General features: G+C 37.3%; 1 protein-coding gene across 1 annotated transcript in view; it reads right to left on the reverse strand.

The window, feature by feature from the left end:
- Nucleotides 1-24,558, reverse strand: part of lrp5 (low density lipoprotein receptor-related protein 5) — a 68,357-nt gene that overhangs the window by 9,846 nt on the left and 33,953 nt on the right. The window contains exons 9-15 of the mRNA XM_039656882.2: nt 9,835-10,051; nt 8,601-8,890; nt 5,686-5,912; nt 3,702-3,886; nt 3,287-3,610; nt 2,219-2,415; nt 1,178-1,380 (exon numbers count right to left, since the gene is read on the reverse strand). Coding sequence (XP_039512816.2) covers nt 1,178-1,380; nt 2,219-2,415; nt 3,287-3,610; nt 3,702-3,886; nt 5,686-5,912; nt 8,601-8,890; nt 9,835-10,051 — 1,643 coding nt within the window. The remainder of the gene's footprint in view (nt 1-1,177; nt 1,381-2,218; nt 2,416-3,286; nt 3,611-3,701; nt 3,887-5,685; nt 5,913-8,600; nt 8,891-9,834; nt 10,052-24,558) is intronic.

The following is a 24,558-nucleotide window of genomic DNA, read 5'->3' on the forward strand; positions in this document are numbered from 1 at the left end:
CAAAACAAACCATAACAGTCCAGTGTTCGCGTTAACTGAAATAAAAATACAAATTAGATAAAAAACTTGTTTAATTATATATTATGTAACTATTTAAAACATATTTAAATATATATTAAAACAAAAATATGACTTTTTTTAAACTGAAATAGAACTAAAATAACTAAATCTTTACACGATACCGAACTTGTAATGCACGACTTTACATAACAGCTGCATTTTGGGGGCCTGAAAACGGGTTTCAAAGTGCAAGTTTATAAAACCATATCACGTGTAAACTACAAAAAGGATTTGTGAAAATGCTGACGACATGCATATTTCGTGTTCAGCATATAAGCGCCTAGTGTTCCTTTGCAAAGTGACAACGCCAACTACTGGCCCGGCAGCAGAATACAGTTCTAGCGGATCCGCGTGAACGGGGTTCAAACACTGTCTGTATGCAAAAAACACAAAGGAAACACTTTTCCCTTTTAGCATGTAAACGTACCCTGAAAAATAAATGAAAACTATATAAAAATACTTTTAAAAAATGACAAAAGCACATAAAATTACTAAACCGTGAACTAAGATTAAAAGACTGACAAGCGTGACAAAGAGTTAATTCTATTCAAACATCTACAATCTAGGGATAAAACTCAATATAAGTGCAACAGTTTGATCTCAGACACACAAACAAACATTAGACACTTGTTTTTGTGCCATGATTTTTCTATCCTGCCACTATTATGGGAGAAGTCCCCTCCACCCCACCAAGATGAGGTTGAGACATAAATAGAAAACCCACTGATGACGGTCACACTAACAATGGGACACACAATTACAGTGCATGCAGCCAACGCCTGTGCATGGTCGAGCCGCTAGCGAGCGCCGCAGCACGGGGACCACAGAGGGCCATCTGTTCCACATATTTGGCTATTGAAGAGGCCTGGATGGAATCATGTGTTTTCCGACAATACAAAGTGCGCCGTCATTATCCAGTTCTATGCCGTAATTTCAGGTCCGCCGGCCATATATCAATAAACAACTGATAAGGTGTTGTTATGTTTATGAAAAGGAACCAAACCAAAGCTAAAAAACAAAACCTGGCCCTGAGGTTTTGGACTGGATGAGCAATTGTATTGAATGCAGGTTGTAATAATCATTCACTATACTTTATTCTGCTAATTAATAATCGTACCCTTTTTCAGCGTTCACCACAATAGCACGTGGCTTGTCCGCATCATCCTTCAGGACCTCTCCGATAACGTGGCCATCCATGCGATGGATGTTGATGGTGTTGGTGCTCTCGCAGGTCCAGTAGACGGTGCGACTGTAGGAGTCCAGACTCAGGTCGTGAGGTTGCTTCGGGTGAAGACCGGTTGGGGTCATCACCGTGGAGGTCTGATAAATCAGATGACATCATTTTTTAGACATGGTATCATGATGGTATTCAATATATGGTGTGCTGATTAATTTAATTGATCAGTATGCAAAAAAAAAAAAAGTCCCAAAATGAAGATAATACAAAGTGGAACATATATTAAGAAATGGTTATACATAATATTTAATAGGGCTGTGATGTAATGTAGCCTATATATTTAAGAAATATTTACATGTATATACTTTATATATGTTTAAACAAAATTAATATTATACATAAATATTTGATATATTAATAACACATTTTTCTTAAATATATACATGCATGTGTTTATTTATATATACAAAATAATTATACACACTACACACAAATAAATTATGTAAACACAAACTTTTATTTTGGATGCGATTAATTGCGATTAATCGTTTTACAGCCCTAAAAAATAAAAATAATAATAATAATAATAATAATAATAATAAAACTGATTATATTATTATTAACATTTGTTATCAACACAACTATATACGTATAATACATTCATATATATATATATATATATATACTGTATATATATGTACACACACACACACACATATATATATATATATATATATATATATTATATATATACACACACACACACACACTTATTTTATATATTTCTTATTTAAAAATGATCAATTTTGTGTATTAACTTCATTTTGGGACAGTGATGATGAAGATAATAATAATATCAATTGTCATTATTATTGTTTTAACTAAATGTATATATTGGATTAAATAATAAATATTTGTTGCACTCAGAGCAGTTGAGTATTATAATCAAGTTCCATCAATGTTCTATGACTGAACCGTCACCTGAGTGCCATCGTCCCGGGCCCTGCGGATGTTTTGTCGGCCATCCACCCAGTAGACCAGGCGTTCCAAAGGGTCAAAGCTGATGGCACGCAAGTTCTTCATAACGTGGATTGGTAGAATCATGTCTGGACTCTGCTCTCCCAGTACCATTCGACTGATGGAGCTCTTCTGGCTGAAGAGCAGGAAGCTAGAGGGCGCTGTTGAGCAAAACAACAGGGAGGTGAGAATAAGGCAAGTAAGTTAGAAGTGCACAGGTCAACAATGGACAATTCAAAGCCAGCTCCATTCCACTAATCAGAAGGTGAAGGTCAGCTAAACGCAATCATAATAACTAAATGCAATCAGCCTTTCCCTCCAGGCAATGGAAGAATGAAGAAACAAGAGGGACTAAAAAAGTAGAAACACACTAGCATTGCCAAGACCTCTGCACTCTTGGCCAAATGCTCTCACCGGGCTCCCTGGCGTGCTTGTTTAATCCAAGTTCAGTCATTTTTAAGCTTATAAGGAATTAAATGCATATGACTGAGTTTTGCATGGCTGGGAGCCATTGTTTTCTAATGCCATTTCAATCTGCCAACTGCATCTTAAAACCCATGACTCACTTTAATGTCAGTAAAACCTAGTGAACTTTATCGCTGAAAGACCATAGATTACTTAAGCCCTGATGGGTGCTAAAATATAAAAACTCAAAACAGTGCGTTTTAATCAGGGTTCAACAATAACAAATAATAATAGTAGTACTAATAGTATATATATCCATTTAAAAAAAAACAATGATATAAAACAATAATAATTTGTAGTTGTATAAATATTATTTTAATAATATTGTCCTTATTGTTGAACCCTGATTAAAATGCATTGATTGGATTTTATGCAATAATATTTATAATTGTGAAACATTTAAATAAAAAATAACTATTATAATTACAATTATTACTATTAATACTTTTATACATTTAACAAAAATATTGTCAAGGCAAAAAAAAAAAAAAAAAATAGTTGAGTGCAGAAAATAAGTAGAGACTATTAATAGCGAGACTGAACACTCTATATCACTCCAAAACTCACAGCTGCAGTTGCGTCCGTTTGCCTCCAGGATGTAGTGGGAAGCGCAGCGGCACTGGGCTCCAGAGGGGGATGCTAGGCAGAGATGGGCGCACTGGCTGTTGTTCTGCGAACACTCGTTGGCGCCATCTTGTCTAGAGGAGTGGAAAACCAGGATGTCCATGACATACTCCAGGTGCCCCTGCACTACGGTTCGGTTCAAGCCACTGCGCTTGTCCGCCCGCTCAATACTGCGCAGGTTCCAGTCGGTCCAGTAGATGTAGTCACGATACTGGGTCAAGCCAAAAGGATGAGGAAGATCGTCAGCCACTATCTCCCTCTGCAAACCTGAGGACAATGCTTTTATATTTTAATAACGAGGTAGGATGGTGCGATACGGACTATAACTCAAGAGTCATTTATGGTGATGATTTGTCACCTTGCATGTTTGTAGACTCAATCATGCAGGTGTCCAGGTCTGTCCAGTAGAGCCGCTGGTCGATGTAGTCAATCGTAAGCCCGTTGGCTCGGCCCACTTTGTCTACTAAAGTCACGATGTTACTTCCGTCCATGTGAGCGCGGGCTATCCTGGGACGACCTCCCCATTCAGTCCAGTACATGTACCTGCAAACCCAAATGATTTACTTGACAGCATATCTAACAAAACTAGAACTTTACCAGTAGAGCCCAACAGATAAAGGATTTTGAAGGCCGATACCGATACAAATAAAATAAAATCCGATATTTCGATGTATCGGATATATTGATATATACATATACATTTTTTTTTAGAAACGCGCAACAAAACATTAACAGATTTCCTTAACATTAGTTATTTTGAGTTATTTATGAGTTTTAACTAAAATAATATGATGATGAATTTTAAAAAGAAATTTGTTTCTTTCATTGTCACAACAAAACAAACTGATGATAGTGGCATTAGCTATGGTTAGCTAGCCTATGATGAGCCATAATTTAGAAATGGATAACGTCATACTGCAAATTGTAAAATATACATTTTCAATACAACAGGCCAAGGAGAGATGATATGTCTCATTGCTTTAACTGTCACGTGCTATTAAAGAAATACGTCATTCACATTGTCAAAAGTTAAAAGGGACAGTCAGTCAACTACACTGTAACAACGTAACATAACTATTACTAGCTAATTCCGCTTCACTCTCGGCTTATTTAACAGCAGCAAAACTGGACATGATAGTCACAAATTTTGTCATGCTTATTTGAGTTAAGAGAACTGATGCGGATGTTCTTTTAATCGTTATTCAAGCAATGTATGTCTCGTGACCAGCTCAACGAGTGTTGCCAACAGGGACTGTGTAGAGTGCCCTCTGGTGGACAAACTATACAACTCCAACACTCATGACATGGTTCAAGCGTGTTTCGTCCGTTTTTATTTTATCTTTGAAATATTAATTTATCGACCATTATAACTGCCGATACCGATAGTTTGTAAAATGCCTAATATCGGCCTGCCGATATATCGGTCTGGCTCTATTTACCAGCCATCACATTATATACATACAAACACACACACAATGTATACATACACACATACAAACGTATAAACACACACGTATATACATACATACATGTGCGTACTCACACACACACACAATTCATTTTTTTGTCATTTTATTTGCTATATAATGTATGATTTATTAATTAATTTTATACATTAATAAACAAACATATTTATTAATTTCGTAATTTATTTTAAAACGATTAATTAATAAACAATAAATTAATAAAATGTATCTAACAACTAAATAAATTAATAGTTCAAGCTAATTAAAGGAAAAGGAATAACAGGGCTAAGCTTCCTACGTTTAACAACACAAATGTTACTTTTCCCCCTCCATTGGGTAAGCAAGCAGTGAAAAGCACACGAGACCAATCCCTCAACCCACTCATTACACCACTGGGCTAAGAGTCAACTGAGTCAACAGCTCTCAGTGCTAAGGTAAGAAGAGACAATGCTGAGGAATGTGTCGGCTAATAGAGGCAGTCGTGCCTCAGAAGCCACAGGAATGCCTGCTGGGCGCTGGAGGACATGACTTCACTCCTCTGAGCCACACGCAAGGGCTGTGGCATGTTGGCACTTGTCTTCTGCCACACATACAACTTGATGCCCTGAGGAAGCACTGTAATACCAATAAGCGTGTCTGTGTTTGAGTATGAGAGTTAAATCAGATATTTAAGTAGTGGTAATTATCGATTAGCATACTTCCAGAGGGATAACAAATGTAGGAAGCCTATGGTTAACCATCACAGACGGATGGGTGAACACTATGTATGCAGTGAATGGCAGACACTAGGTTGAAGAAGTACTTAGTATGCAATGAATATAAAGGGCACAACTCTAGCTACAAGAGTCCGAGTCAGAGCAGGACCAGTGGTCTTACCCATTGGCAGGGTCCAGAGCAAGAGAGCGAGGATTATCCAGGTCTTTACAGACCAGCACTTGTCGGTACTGGCCGTCCAGACGGGCCACTTCAATTCGGTTGGTGCCGGTATCCGCCCAGTAGAGGTTTCGACCCATCCAGTCCACAGCCATTCCCTCAGGGTAGTCCAGGCCAAATTCAATGACTGGTTCAACCAAACTGCCATTCATGAAGGCTCTGCTGATAGTCTGAAGCAGAAAAGTAATCAAGTGACTAAATACTAATGCTAAAGACAATTCCTTATAAAACACAATGTTTTAATTTCCACTCTATTGATTAGAGAGGTTTATGTTAGATCAGATGCATCTTCTATCTTGAACAAGATTGTCTATCATAACCATTCATATGTTTTTTTTTGTTACACAACGCAAGATTCTTGAACACATTTAAAGCTGTAGTCTGGTGTTTTTCCTCTTTGTCGCCATCTCTGTTCGAAATCTGCAATTGCAGTCATTCGCGGAATTATCAACTTTACATGAGTTGTACTTCAACACCCTTCGACACGGCACAGCGTGGATGAACACAATGTTTGTGGAGAGTGTGAGGCTGTCAGTCACCACACCGGTGTGGATACTGGCATTCAGAATCACAGATTATTATTTTTAGAAATATGACCAACATAAGAATTTTCACCAGTAAATGTCATCTGAACTAGTAAGAAACATCCACTTTTGTTCTGGTTCTGACATTGCAGTAAATCGCGCTGATTAAATCTAAAAAACGCTTATCACGCAAAACCGTGCAAATTATTCTTTGTTCTCAACTTGTTCATGTTAAAAATGTCAGCATTGCGTGACAAAGTTTAATTATAAGTTTAATTATATCAAGTGCTGTGAGAAAAGGCCATAAATCTCCACCTCCAACATCCTCACACTCATAGCCAACTAGCCGAGACTCTTCTTTATGTGTACAGATGTGACGTAATGACGCAAAGACAAGCTCGAATCTCCCACAGAAATCCACCAGTATCACTGGAATTAAAAACATGATTACAAGCTTACCGCTTTGACTCGAGCTAAGTCAAGCAGATAGTTTTTGAACACTGGCTGGTTATGTTTTTTGGATCATTTTTAAACCAAAAACGGGTTAAAACCCACAACGGACTGCAGCTTTAAGAAAAAAAATTGTTTTGTTAAAAATGAACTAAAATAACAACATTATTGAAAATAGAAATGACCAAAATTAAAGTGCTTTTGCACTGGAGGAACCTTTTCATAGTTCCTAGAACTATTGGCAGAAGTACCCACTTTTTGGCGTCTTCGCACCACAGGAACGGGAAATGATTCTCAGAACTCCTTTTCGGGGGAACTAAATTAGTTCCTACTTAATAGTAGAGTCTATAGCCGCTTTCCGACCAAGTAGTTACAGGAACTTAGTTACAGGAACTCTCCACTTCTAAACAGTTCTAAGAACTACTCTCCCCCAAACTCGGTTTTGCTGCTTGCGTTCGCACTGGCCAAGTGGCTATAGGAACTGGTAGGAAGGGTAACGCAAGCACGGCGGCGGTCTTTATAGGGTCATCCCTAGACGTAGCGCGGCCATATACAATAACAACAAACCAGCATGGAGGAGGCTATTGCAATGTTCCTGTTCTGCCATGACGGGACCTTAATAACGGAGAACGAACGGCGGCGTTTAAAGATTATGCTTGAGTTCTGTACAGAGAAACACAGAAGACGAAGGCTCCAGCGTAATATGATATTAAGTAATATGATGGAAGAAGATAAAAGAGGCAAACAAAACGACGGGTAAGTTTAGCTAGCATTTGCAATCAGCTGGTTGAATGCGTTATGTTTGTCTTAATCCTCGTTGTAATGTTTTGCAAAAACAAACAGCGTATGGCAGACAACGCGCTACAAGTTCCGTGTTGACAGTGGGCATGACTTACAAGTTGAACCAATCAACGTAGACCTAGGGAAAGGGAACTAAAAAAGTCCTCGCTCTAGACTAGGTACTGAAATAGTTGTAGGAACTACGGTCTGAGGAACTAAAAAAATCCCCAATTTAGTCCGGTCGAAACACGAGAAAAAAAGGGTTATAGGAACGTTAGGTTCTAGGAACTGCAAAAGTCCCTCCGGTCGGAAAGTGGCTAATCCCAGCACGAGAGGAACTATCAGTGACGTAAGTGTATGCTGATGAGCTGAACCAAGCAAACAAGACAAAATAACAGCGAATCCAGAGTCACTGCAGAGTTCCTACTGGCGGTGCAAATGCAACCAGGAAAAAGGCCCTAGGAGAACATTTCGTTTTCAGGGAACAGCCCTGGTGGCTAGTTCCTAGAACAATCCCCTTATAACACAAGTGTAACATTCGAAAAATAATTAGTCCAACAGGCTGAAGTGCAGTTAGCTGCTAATGCTTTAATGCTACATTGTAAAAGACACTTTAAAACATTTTAAAAGGTTTTCTTGTCTAAACAACCTAAAAGTCCAGCTAAAGAATTTCCATTCTGGTTCAAGATTGTTTTTGTTTTCACCAGCACAACAATGTTTCTGAATATTTTCTTTTATTCACCCTTACAAGGAAAGATAACAGCCTTTCTTAAAACAAAACAAAACAAATATAATAATTCAAAAAATAAAAAAAGATCGGCTTCTTCAGATCTTTTGAGCTGAAACACCTTGGACGTCTTTCCCCTCTGACGTTTTACATCTGAGCTCAACAGCTGCTTTGGGTTAGAAGCTGATGAAATCGTTTTATCATCCTCCACTGATACTGTGAACTTTGTATAATCCTGGGTTTTAAAATGATTTTATGTACAATCGTACGCTCAAAATGTCAGAATCACTCACCGCCACAACGTTCTGTTTTAAAACGAGGTGAGACGCACTAAATTGCCAAGTTAAAATCATGATGAACACAAAAGTAGTCCATACCTTGGTGCTGACGTCGGTCCAGTAGATTCTGTTTTCTAAAACATCAAAGTCCAGTGCGGAGGCCTCCTTGACCCCGGTGAGTGGAATGGGCACATCGTTGCTATTGGTGCCCAGAGAGATGCTGCGTATGTCAGCGCGGTTGGTGAAGAGCAAAAAAGCTTCAGGAACCACACAAGTCTGCAGGTCACTCAGCAACTCCAGGCCCATGGGGCAGGCGCAGGTCAGACCCTGAGGCCGATGAAAGCACAGGTGACTGCAGCCGCCGTTGTTTTCCGCACAGCCGTTAGTGCCTGAACACACACAAACGGAGATCTACGCATCAGCTTCATGGACATTCATTGATGCATTTTTGCATTTTTTTAATAGATTATTTATAAATAAATATTACAAAATATTGCCTTTATATTTTTGTATTCTATATTTTAGTATTATTCTTTTGAAATACCTTTTATTTTTAGTTTTAGTTGACCTTTTGTCATTTTTATTTATTTATGTTTTTTCCCCATTTAATTAATGGGAATTAATTTAGCTTTAATTTATATTTATTTCAGTTTTAGCTATAGTAATTTTAATACTTCAAGTTAAGGCAACATTTCAAATTTTCCTTTGTTTTTATCTAATATTTTTATTTTTTGAAATACTTATGGTGCATTTTTTTGAAAATATAATTCCGCATTTTTCGATTGGCGAAAATTATATTAAAGTTTTAGTTAATGACAACAATACAATATCTAAATAATTGTATTAACATTATATATGAATATAATATCAATTGATATTATATTATATCAAATAATATAAAATTGAATATAATTAATATAATTTCAATATAAAAAGATAACATTTTTATTCATAATAACTTTATATATATAAAAAATTAAATGTAATAAATGTAATATTTTTACTGTAAATAATTTGAAAAAAAAATTTTACACACACATATACATATATATAAAATACTGAAATATAAACATTCAAATAACAAACAATAAAATATTATTGTATATATATTATTGTATGTGTATATATATATATATATATATACAGTATATATATATATATATATATATATATATATATGTATAGATTTTTTTTTTACTTTATTATATAAAGAATATTATTAATATAATCACTGTCCTGATTTTCCATGTACCTTTCAGGAAGACCATTAAACCATTTTAAGTAAGGTTAAACCATTTCAAGTCAGAATATTTTTAAAAGCGAGAGATCTTACCAGAGGTCTCTGTGACTTTTGTGGCTTTGAGACCCATGAGGTCAGGAAGTTGCTCGACGATGACCTCACGGGTGGTGTTGGCAATGTGAACTCTTTCAATGCTCCTCCGCTGCCAGTCAGTCCAGTAGATATACTCCCCCAACAGCGTAAAACCAAAGATATGAGGTAGTTTGTCCTCTAGAATGGTCATCCTATTGGTGCCATCGACATTTATGACCTGTGAATAAAAAAAGAATAAATTTGGTTCACCTGTCACCTGTCAACCATCCAATTTCACTGTACTATTCCTTTAAAATAAAAATTGACAGTCGTATGTGTGGTCAGATCAAACGATTTCAATTAACAGCACAAAACAGGAAACAAACTAACAAATCAGCCTGAATCTGTTTACGCTCGCCAAACAGCTGTACACCACATGCACAATTGGACAGATCTCCAAATACTCAGATATTTGAACTGCCATAATTGCAGTATCCTAATCCAAACCAGCTAGGATTTCCCAATTGTGGAAAAAAAAAATCCCCAACCAAATATGTAACTGCCAAAAGAGTAGCTATTTTAAGTCATTACAGAGTACGCAAGCTTGAGCATGACTCTTTGAATCTCTACATTTTTTTTTTTCACTAAAGAAAGGCTACAAAATCATTCCTATTCCAGTGAACGTGACAAAATAAGATTCCAGTCACAAGGGTTGCATTACAGGGAGGAAAATAACGCAAACTGATATAGGGAGTGGAGCCAGGACATGCCTGAATCTTTAAAAAAAAAAAAAAAAAGCGAGAGAGAGAGAGAGAGAGAGAAAGCAAGAGAAAGTGACAGATGGGAGGTTGAAACCAAGTGGGTTGCTGGGAATTGGGTTTGTTGCTGAAAAGGTTGCAATTACTGTTTCTGGAAACAGTCCTGACATTACTACTTCTCAAAATAGACGGCTTTCCATTTTTCACATTTAGCAAACGGGTGTCAGTTGCAGTAAATGCTAGCCACCTAATCAAATCCATTCTGGAAAAAAATGTCGAAAACTGAAATGAGCAAAACCTCGAAAGCTACAGACTTTCTCCGTGGCTTATTACTGCAACTTATCCAAGTTCAAACACTTGCAATGTCGTTTTCCAATGACTGAAAGCACCATTTCACCACTTCACAAATATGAGTTGATAAAAGCGTTAATTTTTATTACCATTATTTTTGATAATACACATAATGTACTCAATATGAAGTCATTACTGGAAAGCATCCATGCTTTTTATGTCGCAAAAGTTATTGGGAGTTTTTGACATACTATACCTGTGCAATCAGACACTAAGAAATGCACAGGCTTTTTTTTACTATTTTAAAACCGCCTACAGCCAGATGTCTTTGTTTGCAGAACGAAACCCATGACAGTTTACTCTATCATGTCTTCTCCCTGAATGATGAATGAGATTATAAACGCTCAAACGAGCAGGTCAAGATTGAGTGACGGGCGTATTAATGTAGCATATTGTTCCTGGGTAAAGTAGCTCTTCGAACAAAGACTTCCTGTGCGCTGTCTTTCCCAACCCAGAGTTCTTCCTGTGAGGACCGGCGGAGGGGGTTTTGGGATTGGGGCGGTTGCCAGCGGCTGCCAGGGAGGGGTGTCCACCTGATTTATTTCTGTAATGCAGGCTTGCGGAGAGGCTGCCTTTCCTCCGTGAAGAAAGTAAGAAGAGAGATGGAAAAGAAATCAGTGCACATTATTTTAAATTAGCACCTTCCTTTCTTAGTAATTTTGGCAATATGGTGTAATCTCGTGGGGGTTGGGAGGGAAGCTGGTACATATGCCACCCCCCGAGAAGGCAAATACTATGTTGGAAGTAGCATAAGAACGCAGTACGAGTATTATTTTAGCAGAAGGAAGTATGCATACTCAAAGCTTGACAGTGCAAGAGTTTCATTTACTTGTCCAACTACCGGTATGTAAGAAATGATGGACGCTTTATGAAATTTAAGTTATAAAAAAGTTTTGTCTGGACTGACAGCACTCCGAATGTACAAAAAAATTAGCTCAATGTTAAAATTGAACAGAGTTCTCCTTTAAATATCTTAAATGGTATAAAAAAACATCTTAATAAACACATTGTTGATAGCAGCCGGAAAAATTAAAGCAAAGCACATACATACCAAAATAAGAGTCTCTGTTAATTAAAAGTCCAGCATTATTAATAAAGTTTGTCTGTTATAATATTCCCTAAAATTTTTAACTTAGAAGAACGTGCTAGTTGGGGAGCATGAAGCTCTGATATTGTGCAAAATACAGATAACATAATATATTTACAAAAATTTAATCATAAAAGTAATCCATACAGCTCCAGGGGGTTAATAAAGGCCTTCTGAAGTGAAGCGATGTGTTTTTGTAATAATAATAATTTTTTTTTTTAAATCCATATTTATAAATGTAAAAACTGTAATCACTGGCTTTCGGTAACGGGCTTATGCGAGTCTAGTTTCGGCAGAAGAGAGAGAACTCTATGACCCGACGCATGACGTATTGATGAACACAGAGGTGCAGAGGATCGGATGGCTTGAGGGAGAGTTCATTCAGAAATCATTTTTTTAATTTAAAAAAATAATAATGTTTGGGTGAACTCTCCCTCAAACATTAAGACATTCAGAAAACAATACAATACAATACAATTCAACAAAACAATACCAGATTTCATATATATAAAATAATCATACTTATTTCTGAGATATGTAATAAGGTCAAGCAGAATAAATAAAAAAACACACCATGAAATGTAACATTGTTATGTGAAACATTTATTCCACATTTCACATACTGTACATACTAATTTTTAAATAAAAAAAGTGGTATTCTGTACAGTATGCAGCATGAGCTCTACTGCCTCTGTCTCGGTCAGAGAATGTGGTCTTGTGGATGGATTGAGGTGTTTTAATGCCTGGAAAAGTTCAACTTATTGTGAAAACCTCTTTCCTCACAGTTTTGAGACAGCAGCAGAGGCACTGACACTCTGGAGGAATGCTAACAGACACAGACAGTGGGCTGAAACCACAATGGTGCATTTTTCCTACACTCCTCCTAACACACAGACGTCTCGAGGGTTTAAACCGGGCGCCTTCCTGCGGGATGCAGACTTTTCTCAACCCTGGAGAAAGGTTAGAGGCCTACAGCAGTGCATGAAGGAAAAAAGCACGATGTGATGGGCCAGGACTTTTGACGCATCTTAAGAGCAGCATCTGATACTAAAACTATAACACAGTACCACCACAATACTTTTTTTTCCCTAAGGAGGTGACATGAACATGCATTTCAAGCTGCCTCCTGTCTTCTGAAAAGGCCACGACAGGGTTTTCAATGGAGGAGGGGCCCCAGACTACAAAAGTGTTTGGTTTTTCCCACCTCCTTCACAAAGCCGTCGACACATGATGTGACAAAATGGTGTTTCTATGGCACCAATGCAGAGCGGAGACACAAAACACACCCATGGACCTTCATGGAGGCCCATCTTGTGTGGTTCACAAAATTATTGTTTTTACTGTATTTTTTTAGATCAAATAAAAGCAGCCTTGGTGAGACTTCTTTTAAAAAAGAAATTGTAACCAAATCTAAAATGTGCACAGGATGTCGCAATCGTATACAGTTTATATGGTCTTTAACACGCAACATATTCATTTGTTAAGCTTGAGAACAAAACAAAAAAAGGCTTGATCCAGTTTTCCCATGGCCGCCATAGAGTGAGGTAGGAGTTCTTTCCACTTGTGTAATCAGGAGTTTTATTGGATGGCATACCTTGCCGACATCTGTTTCCCCTTTGCTGCAGCATTGGACATTGTTCCTCTACTAGCATTGACCCCTCCTGTCCACTCCACCACTGCATCCCAGCAGCATTCCTCAAATCCCGTTCTATGAAATCAAACTTGCTCGCTTGTTTCAGCGGGAGTTGAGTGAAAGGGAAAGGGTGGAGTGCTACAAAACTAATTCACTGATCTCTGGCAAAACCATATGTTCACTCAAGAGATCAAGTTTGCAGCTGATCGATCTGAAACCCCAGCAAAGTTCCTGGAGTATTTAAGGGGGGATGGTAGAGTGAAATGAGGGGAAACCCTTGGATTGGGGGGGAGGTGAGGCCTATAGAAACGCATGGCTGGCAGTGCACACAGAGGCTGTGTGTGTGTTTAGGGAGTGGCCAGCTGCCGAACCCCCTTTAGACCCCAGCAAACACAGGAAGGTCTCTGGGGTCACACAAACACACAAAAGCAAATGCTGATGGGACTGAAGGCTTTAGATACAATGATAAAAACCAGAACACTTACAGAGAAGCTAAATGTACTTTCTGTGTAGGATATAAACTAAAGCAAAACTAATGAACACATTGGCAATAAAACTGTTTTTACTGTATTTTTGATCAAATAAATGCAGCACTGGTGGAGCATGACACTTCTTTCAAAACATAAACATACTTTTGAACGGTAGTGTATGCATATGCTAAAATTAATATTATAATACTATTAAAAAACAAAAATAAAATAAATGTGGTAATTACAAAATATTCACAAAAACCTTTGATGGTCCTCTCGTCAGCGGGAGTCTTTCTTTTTGCTTACAAAAATGCTATTCAATTTTCAGAGAGACAATTAGACATGGCCATCGAAACTGAAAGAAGGGTGGGTCTTTTTTTTCTCTTTGACGGCCTTTTTTTCCACTTCACAGAGAATTATGCACCGAGAATAGAGAGTGCGAACCCTAATTTTGATGAAGGAAAACATAAAACGTATACAACAAAGCCCCCCAAAATTGTCATCAATAACGACAAAAAGTCAAGATGCTGGGTTTGTTTCTTCAAAGCCAGATTGTAAAAAGTGTCCTGGCACCAGGGTGCCAAGCAAATTCAATATGAAAGCGAGTGAGGTGACAGCATGGCCTCAGAAAACACAGAGCTATTGAAAGAAAGAGAGAGAGAGAGAGAGAGAGAGAGAGAGAGAGAGAGAGAGAGAGAGAGAGAGAGAGAGAGAGAGAGAGAGAGAGAGAATTAAATGAAGGCTGAGCTTATCAGAACACACTTCTATAATACAGAGATGTTAAACTTATAAAGGTTGTTTAATCCATCAGGATTGTATTTTATAATTTTCAAGATGTGGATGTCTGCAAAAAGCTAAACTTTTTAACATTTACAACTGACAGACAGACAGTCAGAGAAAGAGACAGACAGAAAGGCTGGCAGGCAGACAGAGAGACAGACAGATAAACATACAAATAGAAAGATAGACAAATACAGACAGACTGATCGAGAGATAGAGAAACCAACAGACCACAGACAGGCAGATATACACTACCGGTCAAAAGTTTTAGATCAAGATTTTTTATGTTTTTAAATGAAGTCTCTTCTGCTCACCAAGGCTGCTTTATTTGATAAAAAAATGACAAACAGTAATATTGTGAAATATTATGACAATTTAAAATGACTGTTTTCTATTTTAATATATTTTAAAATGTAATTTGAAAGCTGAATTTTCAACATCATTACTGTTGCTGATTACACATCAGTTTTCAGTGTCACATGATCCTTCAGAAATCATTCTAATATGCTGATTTTATGCTCAAAAAACAAATTATTATTTTCAATGTTGAAAACAGTCATGCACCATTTTCCCCAAAAATCTATGATGAATAGAAAGTTCAAAAGTTCAAAAATATAATCTTTTCTATTCTAACATTATAATTGTCTTTACTGTAACTTTTGATCAATTTAACTCATCCGTGATGAATAAAAGTATTTTCTAATTTCTTTCCCCAAAAAATAAAAAAATAAATTCTTACTGACCCCAAACTTTTGAATGGTAGTGATTAATGTTACAAAAGCTTTTCCATTTCAGATCAATTCTGTTCTTTTGAACTTTCTATTCATCAAAGAATCCTGAAATAAAAATGTAAAAAACTGTTTTCAACATGGATAATAATCATAAATGTTTCTTGAGCATCATATCATAATAATTTCTGTAGGATCATGTGAGACTGGAGACTGGAGTAATGATGCTGTAAATTCAGCATTGATCACAGGAATAAATTACACTTCACTATATATTCACATAGAAAACCGCTGTTTTAAATTGTTATAATATTTCACAGTATACTGTTTTTTTTTGTTTGTTTTTTTATCAAATAATTGCAGCCTTGGTGAGCAGAAGAGAATTCTTTTAAAAACATAAAAAAAACCTTACCGATCTAAAACTTTTGACCGGTAGTGTATATAGATAGATAGATAGAGAGAAACAGACAAAGAGATAGACAGACAGAGATATAGATAGAAACAGACAGACAGATAATAACAAAAATAACACTAATTCCAAAATCTTCCATTGAAGGGGGGAAAATTATGATTTCTTGATAAACTAAATTTTGACAAGAGAGAGACATCCGTTTTCTTTGTTGTTTAAAGGACTTAAGTGTGTGTTCACGCATCAAAACGATCGGACGCTGAATGTAAAACCTTGTAACAGAACAAACACATCTGCACTTGGATGCCAAACCCTGAGGAGTCACCTGCCAGATTTTTTCAATTACCCAGTCAAGAATAAAATCCTGCAAAATAACCTCCCCTTTCTGCTTGAGCTTTGAAACATCATACGATTTCACCTGAGGTTTGGCCGGCTCTTCTGACAGGCCGACTCTGCTGTGGATGATATTATCTTTTTATCGGTTGTTTGCTTGTCTGGGCCAAGAACAGCACTGCCTTAATTCAAACAGAATGATCGGCCACTCTGCTTCTCTCTCTTAAAAAAAAAGAAAAGAAAAAAAAAGTCTCGCCATTCTGCTCGGTGCTGCGTCTGCACTTCCCCCGACGTTGACTGAGCTCGGGGAGACAGGCGCTGAGAAAGTTCCCAATGAGAAATGCTGGCGGATCAAAAAGTGAATGAAAGATGCGACTTGACGGTTGTAAAATTGCAAAAATATTGACTCATGTTCCTGCAGGTCATCCGCTTACAGACGACTCCCACGGGCTACTGGAGTCCTGAGAGGGAAGTTATCATTCCCATGGCCTTGCATACAACTGACAGCATACAACAGAAACCAGCATGTTAAACAGTCGGTCTCGGATATTTATTATAAGAGCCACATTTGAGACATCATCTTTAGGCGTCTTGAGAGGAAAAAAGTGATATTAAAATTATATTCTAAATACTTGATGTTCTAACAGTCTGGAGACAAAAACAAAAAGACAAATGAAGAGTTCAGATGCAAAAGCCTCTAAGTGCCATTTGAAATTTTCTTCTAGAATGATAATTTTTATTAAGCTTGTATATTTAAGTTCAGTGATTTCACTTAAATGGCAATGATAATTACCTATTAATTGTTATTTAAGTGAAATTACTGAACTTAAATATACAAGTTTGATAAAAATCATCATTAAAGAAGAAAATTTCAAATGTCATTTAGAGGCTTTTGCATCTGAACTCTTCAAATGTAAATAATTTGTAAATAATAAATATATGAACATACTATACCTACATATTAGGGATGCACGATATATCGGCCAGCATATCGGTATCGGCCGATATAATGTTATCGTTATCGGCCTGTTAAGAAAATCTGGCCGATATATTAAAGCCGGTAAATAAAATATTATTCCCTACAGCTGAGACACTTGTTGAGCACTGTTTGTTTTTGATTTTCTTGAAATATTATTGAAATCTCTTTAAAAAAAAATGAAAATATGGTTTGGTACAACATGTGCAGCGCAAATCTGTCATATCGGCTATACAACACTATAATGAGAACATCATTATAATTGTGCGCTTGGGACATGGATTTAATTGTGAGACTTTTGTTTTTGTAATCAGGCTCTCAAAATTAGATACAAATTTGGATTTAAGTTTATCTGCCGATATATCGGTTATCGGATTTCAAATATAAAGAATTATCGGTTATCGGCCAAAATTTTCATATCGGTGCATCCCTACTAAATATATGTTATAATATACACACACACACAGAGTATACTGTACTGTAAATATACACACATTGATACAGAAGTTTAAATAAATGAACATATTTTTATTGAGTATGTGACCCTTTCCATTTAGACTTCATGCACCATCTCCGAATTTAAGGAGACATGTAGACCAACCTCACAAAAATGTTTGTATCCTGTTTACTCGATTCCTAAACAAGCCAACATTAGTAAATGCATCAACATCCGGTGGATATCTGACATTACTTTCAGATGCCTAACGCTTCTTTGAGAGAAAAAAAAAACCCTCACACACCCAGACTCGGGGAGTGGAGCTCTTATGTTTTGACAAAGAGCAGTAAGATGAGAAGGTCAGACAGTCGAGAGGAAAGTATTCACCAAAACTGTCACAAATGCTACATTTAAGTTAGACTGCAATAAGGCAGCAGAAACGTGACTCATATACTCTGGCAAAAATAAATTGGCAACACTTTAGTTTAGGGTCAGATTCTCACTGTTAAAGCTAGGGTATACGATTTCAAAGATTGTTCATTATTAATATCCTTGTTTAGATGCAGGTTATGGTTATATAGTACAATCCTAACAATATGAATAGAAAAAAGAATGAAAAAAATCCATTCACTCTATTGGCTGTACAGCCGCAGAAAAGTTGACCAATGTAAGCTGTGCGGCCACTTTCTGCTCGGGTTAGATAAACCTTTGGCTGTCCCAGGCAGAACAGCATACTACAGCATACTAAAATGAATAAAGTATTCATTTTAATTTTCATTGCATATATAATATTATATTCAATTATATGATATATTATTAGTTAGTATAATTATTACTAACACATACAAACATAAATCACACATTAATTTATAATATTACTATTAGATAATTAGATTATATGCTATACAAATTACTTTATCCAACATACAATTTACATTTACATTTAGCCGGAGCTACTTCTCTCTATTGATGTCTATGGCGAGTCACGCCGGCACTGGGCACCTCTGCATCCGAGTCGACCCAGGATAAAATAGTCTGAATATAAACACTTATTATAGGCGTACCGTCGTGATTCAGGATAAGTCAAAAACGCGGTTTGGAAAATGGATTCATGATGTAGCCTACTCGTTTATTTTGAACATAAGTTACGGACTGCAGCAGCTGATACAACAGTGTTCTGTTGCGCGAGCGTCCACTCGCACATTCGTAAAAAATGGTCGCAGTCTGGAACCCTGATTTAGCTGACGCTTTTATCCAAAGCGACTTAAAATTGCTATATATGTCAGAGGTAGCACACCTCTGGAGCAACTAGGGGTTAAGTGTCTCGCTCAGGGACACATTGGTGTCTCACAGTGGATTCGAACCCGGTTCTCTTACACCAAAGGCATGCGTCTTATCCACTGCGCCATCACCACCCTGTCTCTCAACCAATTCCGGTCTGTAAACTTGAAGCCTGATGTAGCAGTGTGTGTTTCCGTAATGGTTTGGTCACCCAACATTATTTCCACAAACTCCCACCGAAATCAATGGATTCATAATGTTCTTTGACTCGCGTAAACTTTAAATGTTCCCATGCTGATCCGTCTACAGTAGTATGCTGTTCTGCCTAGGACAGCCAAAGGTTTATCTAACCCGAGCAGAAAGCTACAAGTCTCAATTGGCTGTAAATTCAAAAACAATGTGTTTTCTCTGGGGTACATATGGGATGCATTGTGAGCAGACAGCAGAGTCGACAGCTGCCGGTGACTGCTTACCACAACACTGCTGCTGCTGTGTTTTTGGGACTGCTGCTGTATTATGTTAATAATCCGTGAACATCTCCAGAACAGGAGCGGAGAGCTGGGCGACTTCCCCCTTCACCACCCTCCCGCTGACAGATGTGGGACAGTGGCGAACATCCCTCAGGAAATGAGATGGATTGCGGTGACAATAACCAAAGCTACAGGATAGGAATGACTAGGAAAGCGGAGTGAAACCAGGCCAAGGGTGGCAGACGTTACACTTTTACAAGTCTCTCTTGTAACGTGAGAGACATGGAATGAGTAACCGGTTGCAAAAGCATGAAACACCCATATAGTATTCTAGGGCAAATAATTATAACTGACAATAAACAGCATTTTGTGGTCAGTAAGACAACAGATTCATTTACTTTTTGCATTTTAACTCTTCCAGTGTTGCATGAACCACTGCTTTTTAATTTGGTGACAAATTGTGAATTTCCTGTTACAAAATATGATAATAATATCATTTATATAGAGCTTTCACAGACACAATGGCCGCCAAAGCGGTTTACATATTGCCTCACATTCACCCATTCACTCACCCATTCATACACCAACGGCAGTGTCAGCCATGCAAAGTGGAACCGGGGACTGAACCACCATTTCATTTTAAACGTGTTTTCGAAAACTCTAAAATTGTATATTTACTGGATTAATGCAACACACTGTCATGCAATAGGTACAATATGCTTGTCCATACATTAATATGATATCTGATTGGTCCAAAATATCCAAATATTTAGTGTTTTTCCTTACTTGAAACTAACAGAAAATTGGAAAGAGCACATTGTAGAGAAGATCATTCAGATTAAAACAAGCCAAAACAATGTAATGTGCATAAAGAAAAAAAAAATCTAATGTTATTTTTTTTCAAGCAATTATTACTATTTAAGCACACATAAAACACTATATGCACACACAACAATCTATTCATCTACATTATCATGACTAAGAGTCATTTTAAGCATTTCTGCAGTCTGTCAAAGTCCTGCTACTCTGTAAAAATATTACATTTGAGCGTTTTTGTTTTCTCAAACAATTTTTAAAAAAAAAACTGCATGAGTGAAAGAATTGGATTGTGCGCGCAGAGCTGGCCACAGGAGATGGAAAATATTACGAAAGTCAGGTGTCTTTTATACCCCTATAATTCAAGTGAAACCGTGTATCCTTGGAGCCTGGAACATCAAAGTTTAAGACCTCATGGTGAAACAGCCAGCAACAGCAACAAAACTGTTACCAGGCAATTAACTATAGTGCTGTTTGGCTTGGACTACCACTGGCTGGATTTGGCCCGCACAAAGGCGTAAACTTACAATTCTGTCGCATTTGAGCATATTCTAGTGGGAAAACCAAAGCAGAGACCACTCATCGTACCTACATGGTGGGCATCCATTCTGTTATGGTTTTCTGGCCAATATTCAATTACAGACTAAGTTAAAGACATATACACAAAGTGAACATACTGCCAAGTTCAATGTTACAATCCTAGCTAAATCATCATAATATATATTTTAGGGCTCTTCACGCTAATGCATGCAATTAATTCAATTCTTATCACGTTACATGAATCTAATTCAAATAAATTACTGAAGCATGTGTAATTGTGTCATTAACACATATACAAGCAGTTACAAAGATGCAAGCACCTGTAACACCTGAAATGGGGATTTCTATTCTAACCCTAAAGGCCAATGCACACGAAATTTTCGTATGCGTTTTTTCGTATTCGTGTTTCGGTGGCTCTGAATTATCAAAACACCATTCAAAAACCATTCAAAAACTGCTTGCCACGGATGCGAAAAACAGAAAATCGAACCCGATTCGATTTTTCTTACGACGGACCAAAGTTTCGGAGGCAGTTTGCAAGCGTCATTGACATAACGTGAGGTGACGTCGTATTTATTTTTTAACATGCAAAAATTTCGGAAGCGAATTTCTGACTTTAAACTAGGGCTGGGCGATATATCGAGTATGTACGATGTATCGTTATATTTTTTGAAACGATATGGAATGAGGCAATACCGTTTATATCGATACAGTAGTTTGATATGAGCACATCTGAAAAATAGCGGAGGTTGCAGTGTGAGCTGCTGCAGTGAAAGTAGCTAGGCTACGTAGTACAATTTGTCCTAAACATGACACAAGCTTATATTAATTGCGTCAAAATCACTTTGATATAGTTAACAAGTTTAAGGCAGCTTGCCGCCCTGTCAAATGCTCTGACAGACACTGTTGCTGACTGACAGATATACTTGCGCTGTTTAATGCGTTTGAGATGTGGTGCTTTCCTCAGTGCTCAACTTACATTTCACAGGTATATTCTCCATCTGTAAAAGTTAGAAAGTAAAGCAAATATGTCCATTTCACAACAAATATGTCCATGTCAGAAGAGGACGAGTTTCTGCAAGTGAATCTCCGCTAAAATTCATGCTTCCTTGAACGAGCGCCGGCGCGCGAATGCGCGTGAATAGTACTACGTAGTACGCAATAATTCTGACTAAAATAAACATATTGCTAAAATATTTGTTGTTGGAGAAAATAAATGTGCCATATGTGGAATTTTAAACCTACAAGTATATATTTTTAATGAAAGTGAAAGTGATTATAATGGGGTAATCAAATGCAGGCTAATATAATTAGTTTGTGCTTTTGTTTTTATTTTCATTTTTAGTTTAGCCTTTAGTCAATATAAAAACAAAAGCTTTTTGCACATAATATATTGCATAGCCTATATTATATTTGTTTCCATATCCTTCAATATCAACATTGTTTGTAGGATATCATTGGGCCGAATGTGAATATATATATATATATATATATATATATTTTTAAATATAAAGATTTTCTTTATCTAAATAGAAAACGTAGAAAGTACTGAGATATATATCGTATATCGCCATTTGACCAAAAAATATCGAGATATGATTTTTTGGCCATATCGCCCAGCCCTACTTTAAACCCTTAAAATTTTGATTCTCTGTTTGCGATCAGATCATTTTAAGCCGCGTGGGTGGTGATGGCGCAGTGGATAAGGCACATGCCTTTGGTTTGAGAGACCCGGGTTCGAATCCACTGTGAGACACCAATGAGGCGTGCGACCTCTGACATATTTAGCAATTGTAAGTCGCTTTGGATAAAAAAAGTCAGCTACATGAATAAATGTAAATGTAAGCCACTAATCTCCGGGAAAGTTTCCAATCCAATGATCCAGTAAGCAAATTTAAACAATCAGTCTAAAACAGTGTAAAGAAAATTGTCATTGTGTGATTACTTCTGAAGCCTCATGCGTAGCACTGTGTGAAATACATACAAAACAGAACATCAAAACACAGCTTTATAGCCAGATGACACGCAAACCACGTTGCTCGGTTGGATAAAGCAAACCAGCTTCTCACTAGAGATGTTTTGATGGATGAGGATTGTAATCAAAGCAAAGATGACTGCAGTGATGCACATACATCCACATACAGACATATGTCATCATTAACTAAAACTATTACAAATTGTTTTTGGAACTGTTTTTCTAAAAAACATAAGCTTAAAATGTTGTCTGGGCAACTTTAAGTTGAAATCCTAAAATGACTAAAACTGAAAAATTTACACAACAGTATTACTAAAACTTAATGTGAATTTAAATAAAACACAAAAAAATATCAACAGCTATTTCAAAGTTCTAAAAAAATTACACTAACATTAACAACAACACCAAAAAAAAAAAACCAAAAAAAAAAACCGAATAAACTATATGGCAACTTGGGTTTCTTACATGTGAAAATTCGGATGTAGTACGCAAACATAACATGCCAACTTCCTGCCTGGGAAGTTTGTTCTCTGGCAGTCTGCCAGACCTGTGTGGGACCTCCATCACCTGTACGAACTCCATGTACACGGAGATGCATTTGAAGCTCACAGCCTCTTCAAAACAGCTTATTCTACCACTACCGTCCAAATCAAAACAGCCCTCACTCTGATGGGCCTTAGATGTGCCGCTAACTCATAGACAAAAGAACTATCATTAGCATGGCCAATGTTTTAGCGAGAGGCCCCTCGCTGGAAAAACCCTGTGCAAATCAAGTTTCACGGCTCCTGCCGGCCACAATGTGCCAGGGCCATTGGAGCAAACGCTTTGGGGGGACTTTAGAGAAAAGCATTATTGATCCTCTTCACACTTATGTTTTTTTTTTTTGCCAGCATCCATCAGTAGACGAGCCCTCGGCCACCTCACATCGTTCTGCTGCAAATAAAAGCCCTCTTTCAAGCTGTTGCTTTTCATTGTCACGGTGTTGCCATACTGAAGGGCCATCAAAATGCACTTCAAGATCCATTGTAGTCAAATGGCTTTATTGAGAGGAAAATTAAGACTTTTAGGGAAGGGAAAAGGGGGAAAACGTAGCTATTAATACTTAACAGGCTATTTAAGCAGGGAAAATAGACATCAAATATTTTGCAAAGGGACTGGTTTACAATAATTTAATTTATCATTATAGACTGCACAACAAATTTTAGGTTTAGGTATGTGCAAAACTACATAGTTTCCTTACGACTGATCAGTCCACTAGCCGTTTAGGTAACCCACCGACTAGTTGACAAATATAAGGGTTTTAGGCTCACCTGATACCATTAAAAACTAGAAACTAATCGAAATTACTGCAAACTCTTCAAACCAGCATAAAAACAGTTTTTCTTAACAATACTCTCATCTCTGCTTGAGTCGACCCTAAAAAAAAATTCCTACAAGTTTTTTGCAAGTTGCGCTTCACTCTGTTCTACATATTTGCCTTTATGGGAACCCAGAAGGCACTGCACAATCAGGGTCACAAAAGACTCTGTGAAAGCAGAATCTACATAACTGCCCCACAAAGCGAGGGACTTACTAAACCGAGGACGGCACATCAGTCAAATGAGTTATCTTAAACATCTCTACACCGAGGGGGTGAATGAGGGGGTCTGCGGCGACATCTAAAGGGTTCAAAGGGGCGGGGTGAAGAAGGGGGAGAGTTTGA

This window comes from Pimephales promelas, chromosome 25 (genome assembly GCF_988280905.1).
Source record: "Pimephales promelas chromosome 25, fPimPro1.hap1.1, whole genome shotgun sequence".
Lineage (NCBI taxonomy): Eukaryota > Metazoa > Chordata > Actinopteri > Cypriniformes > Leuciscidae > Pimephales > Pimephales promelas.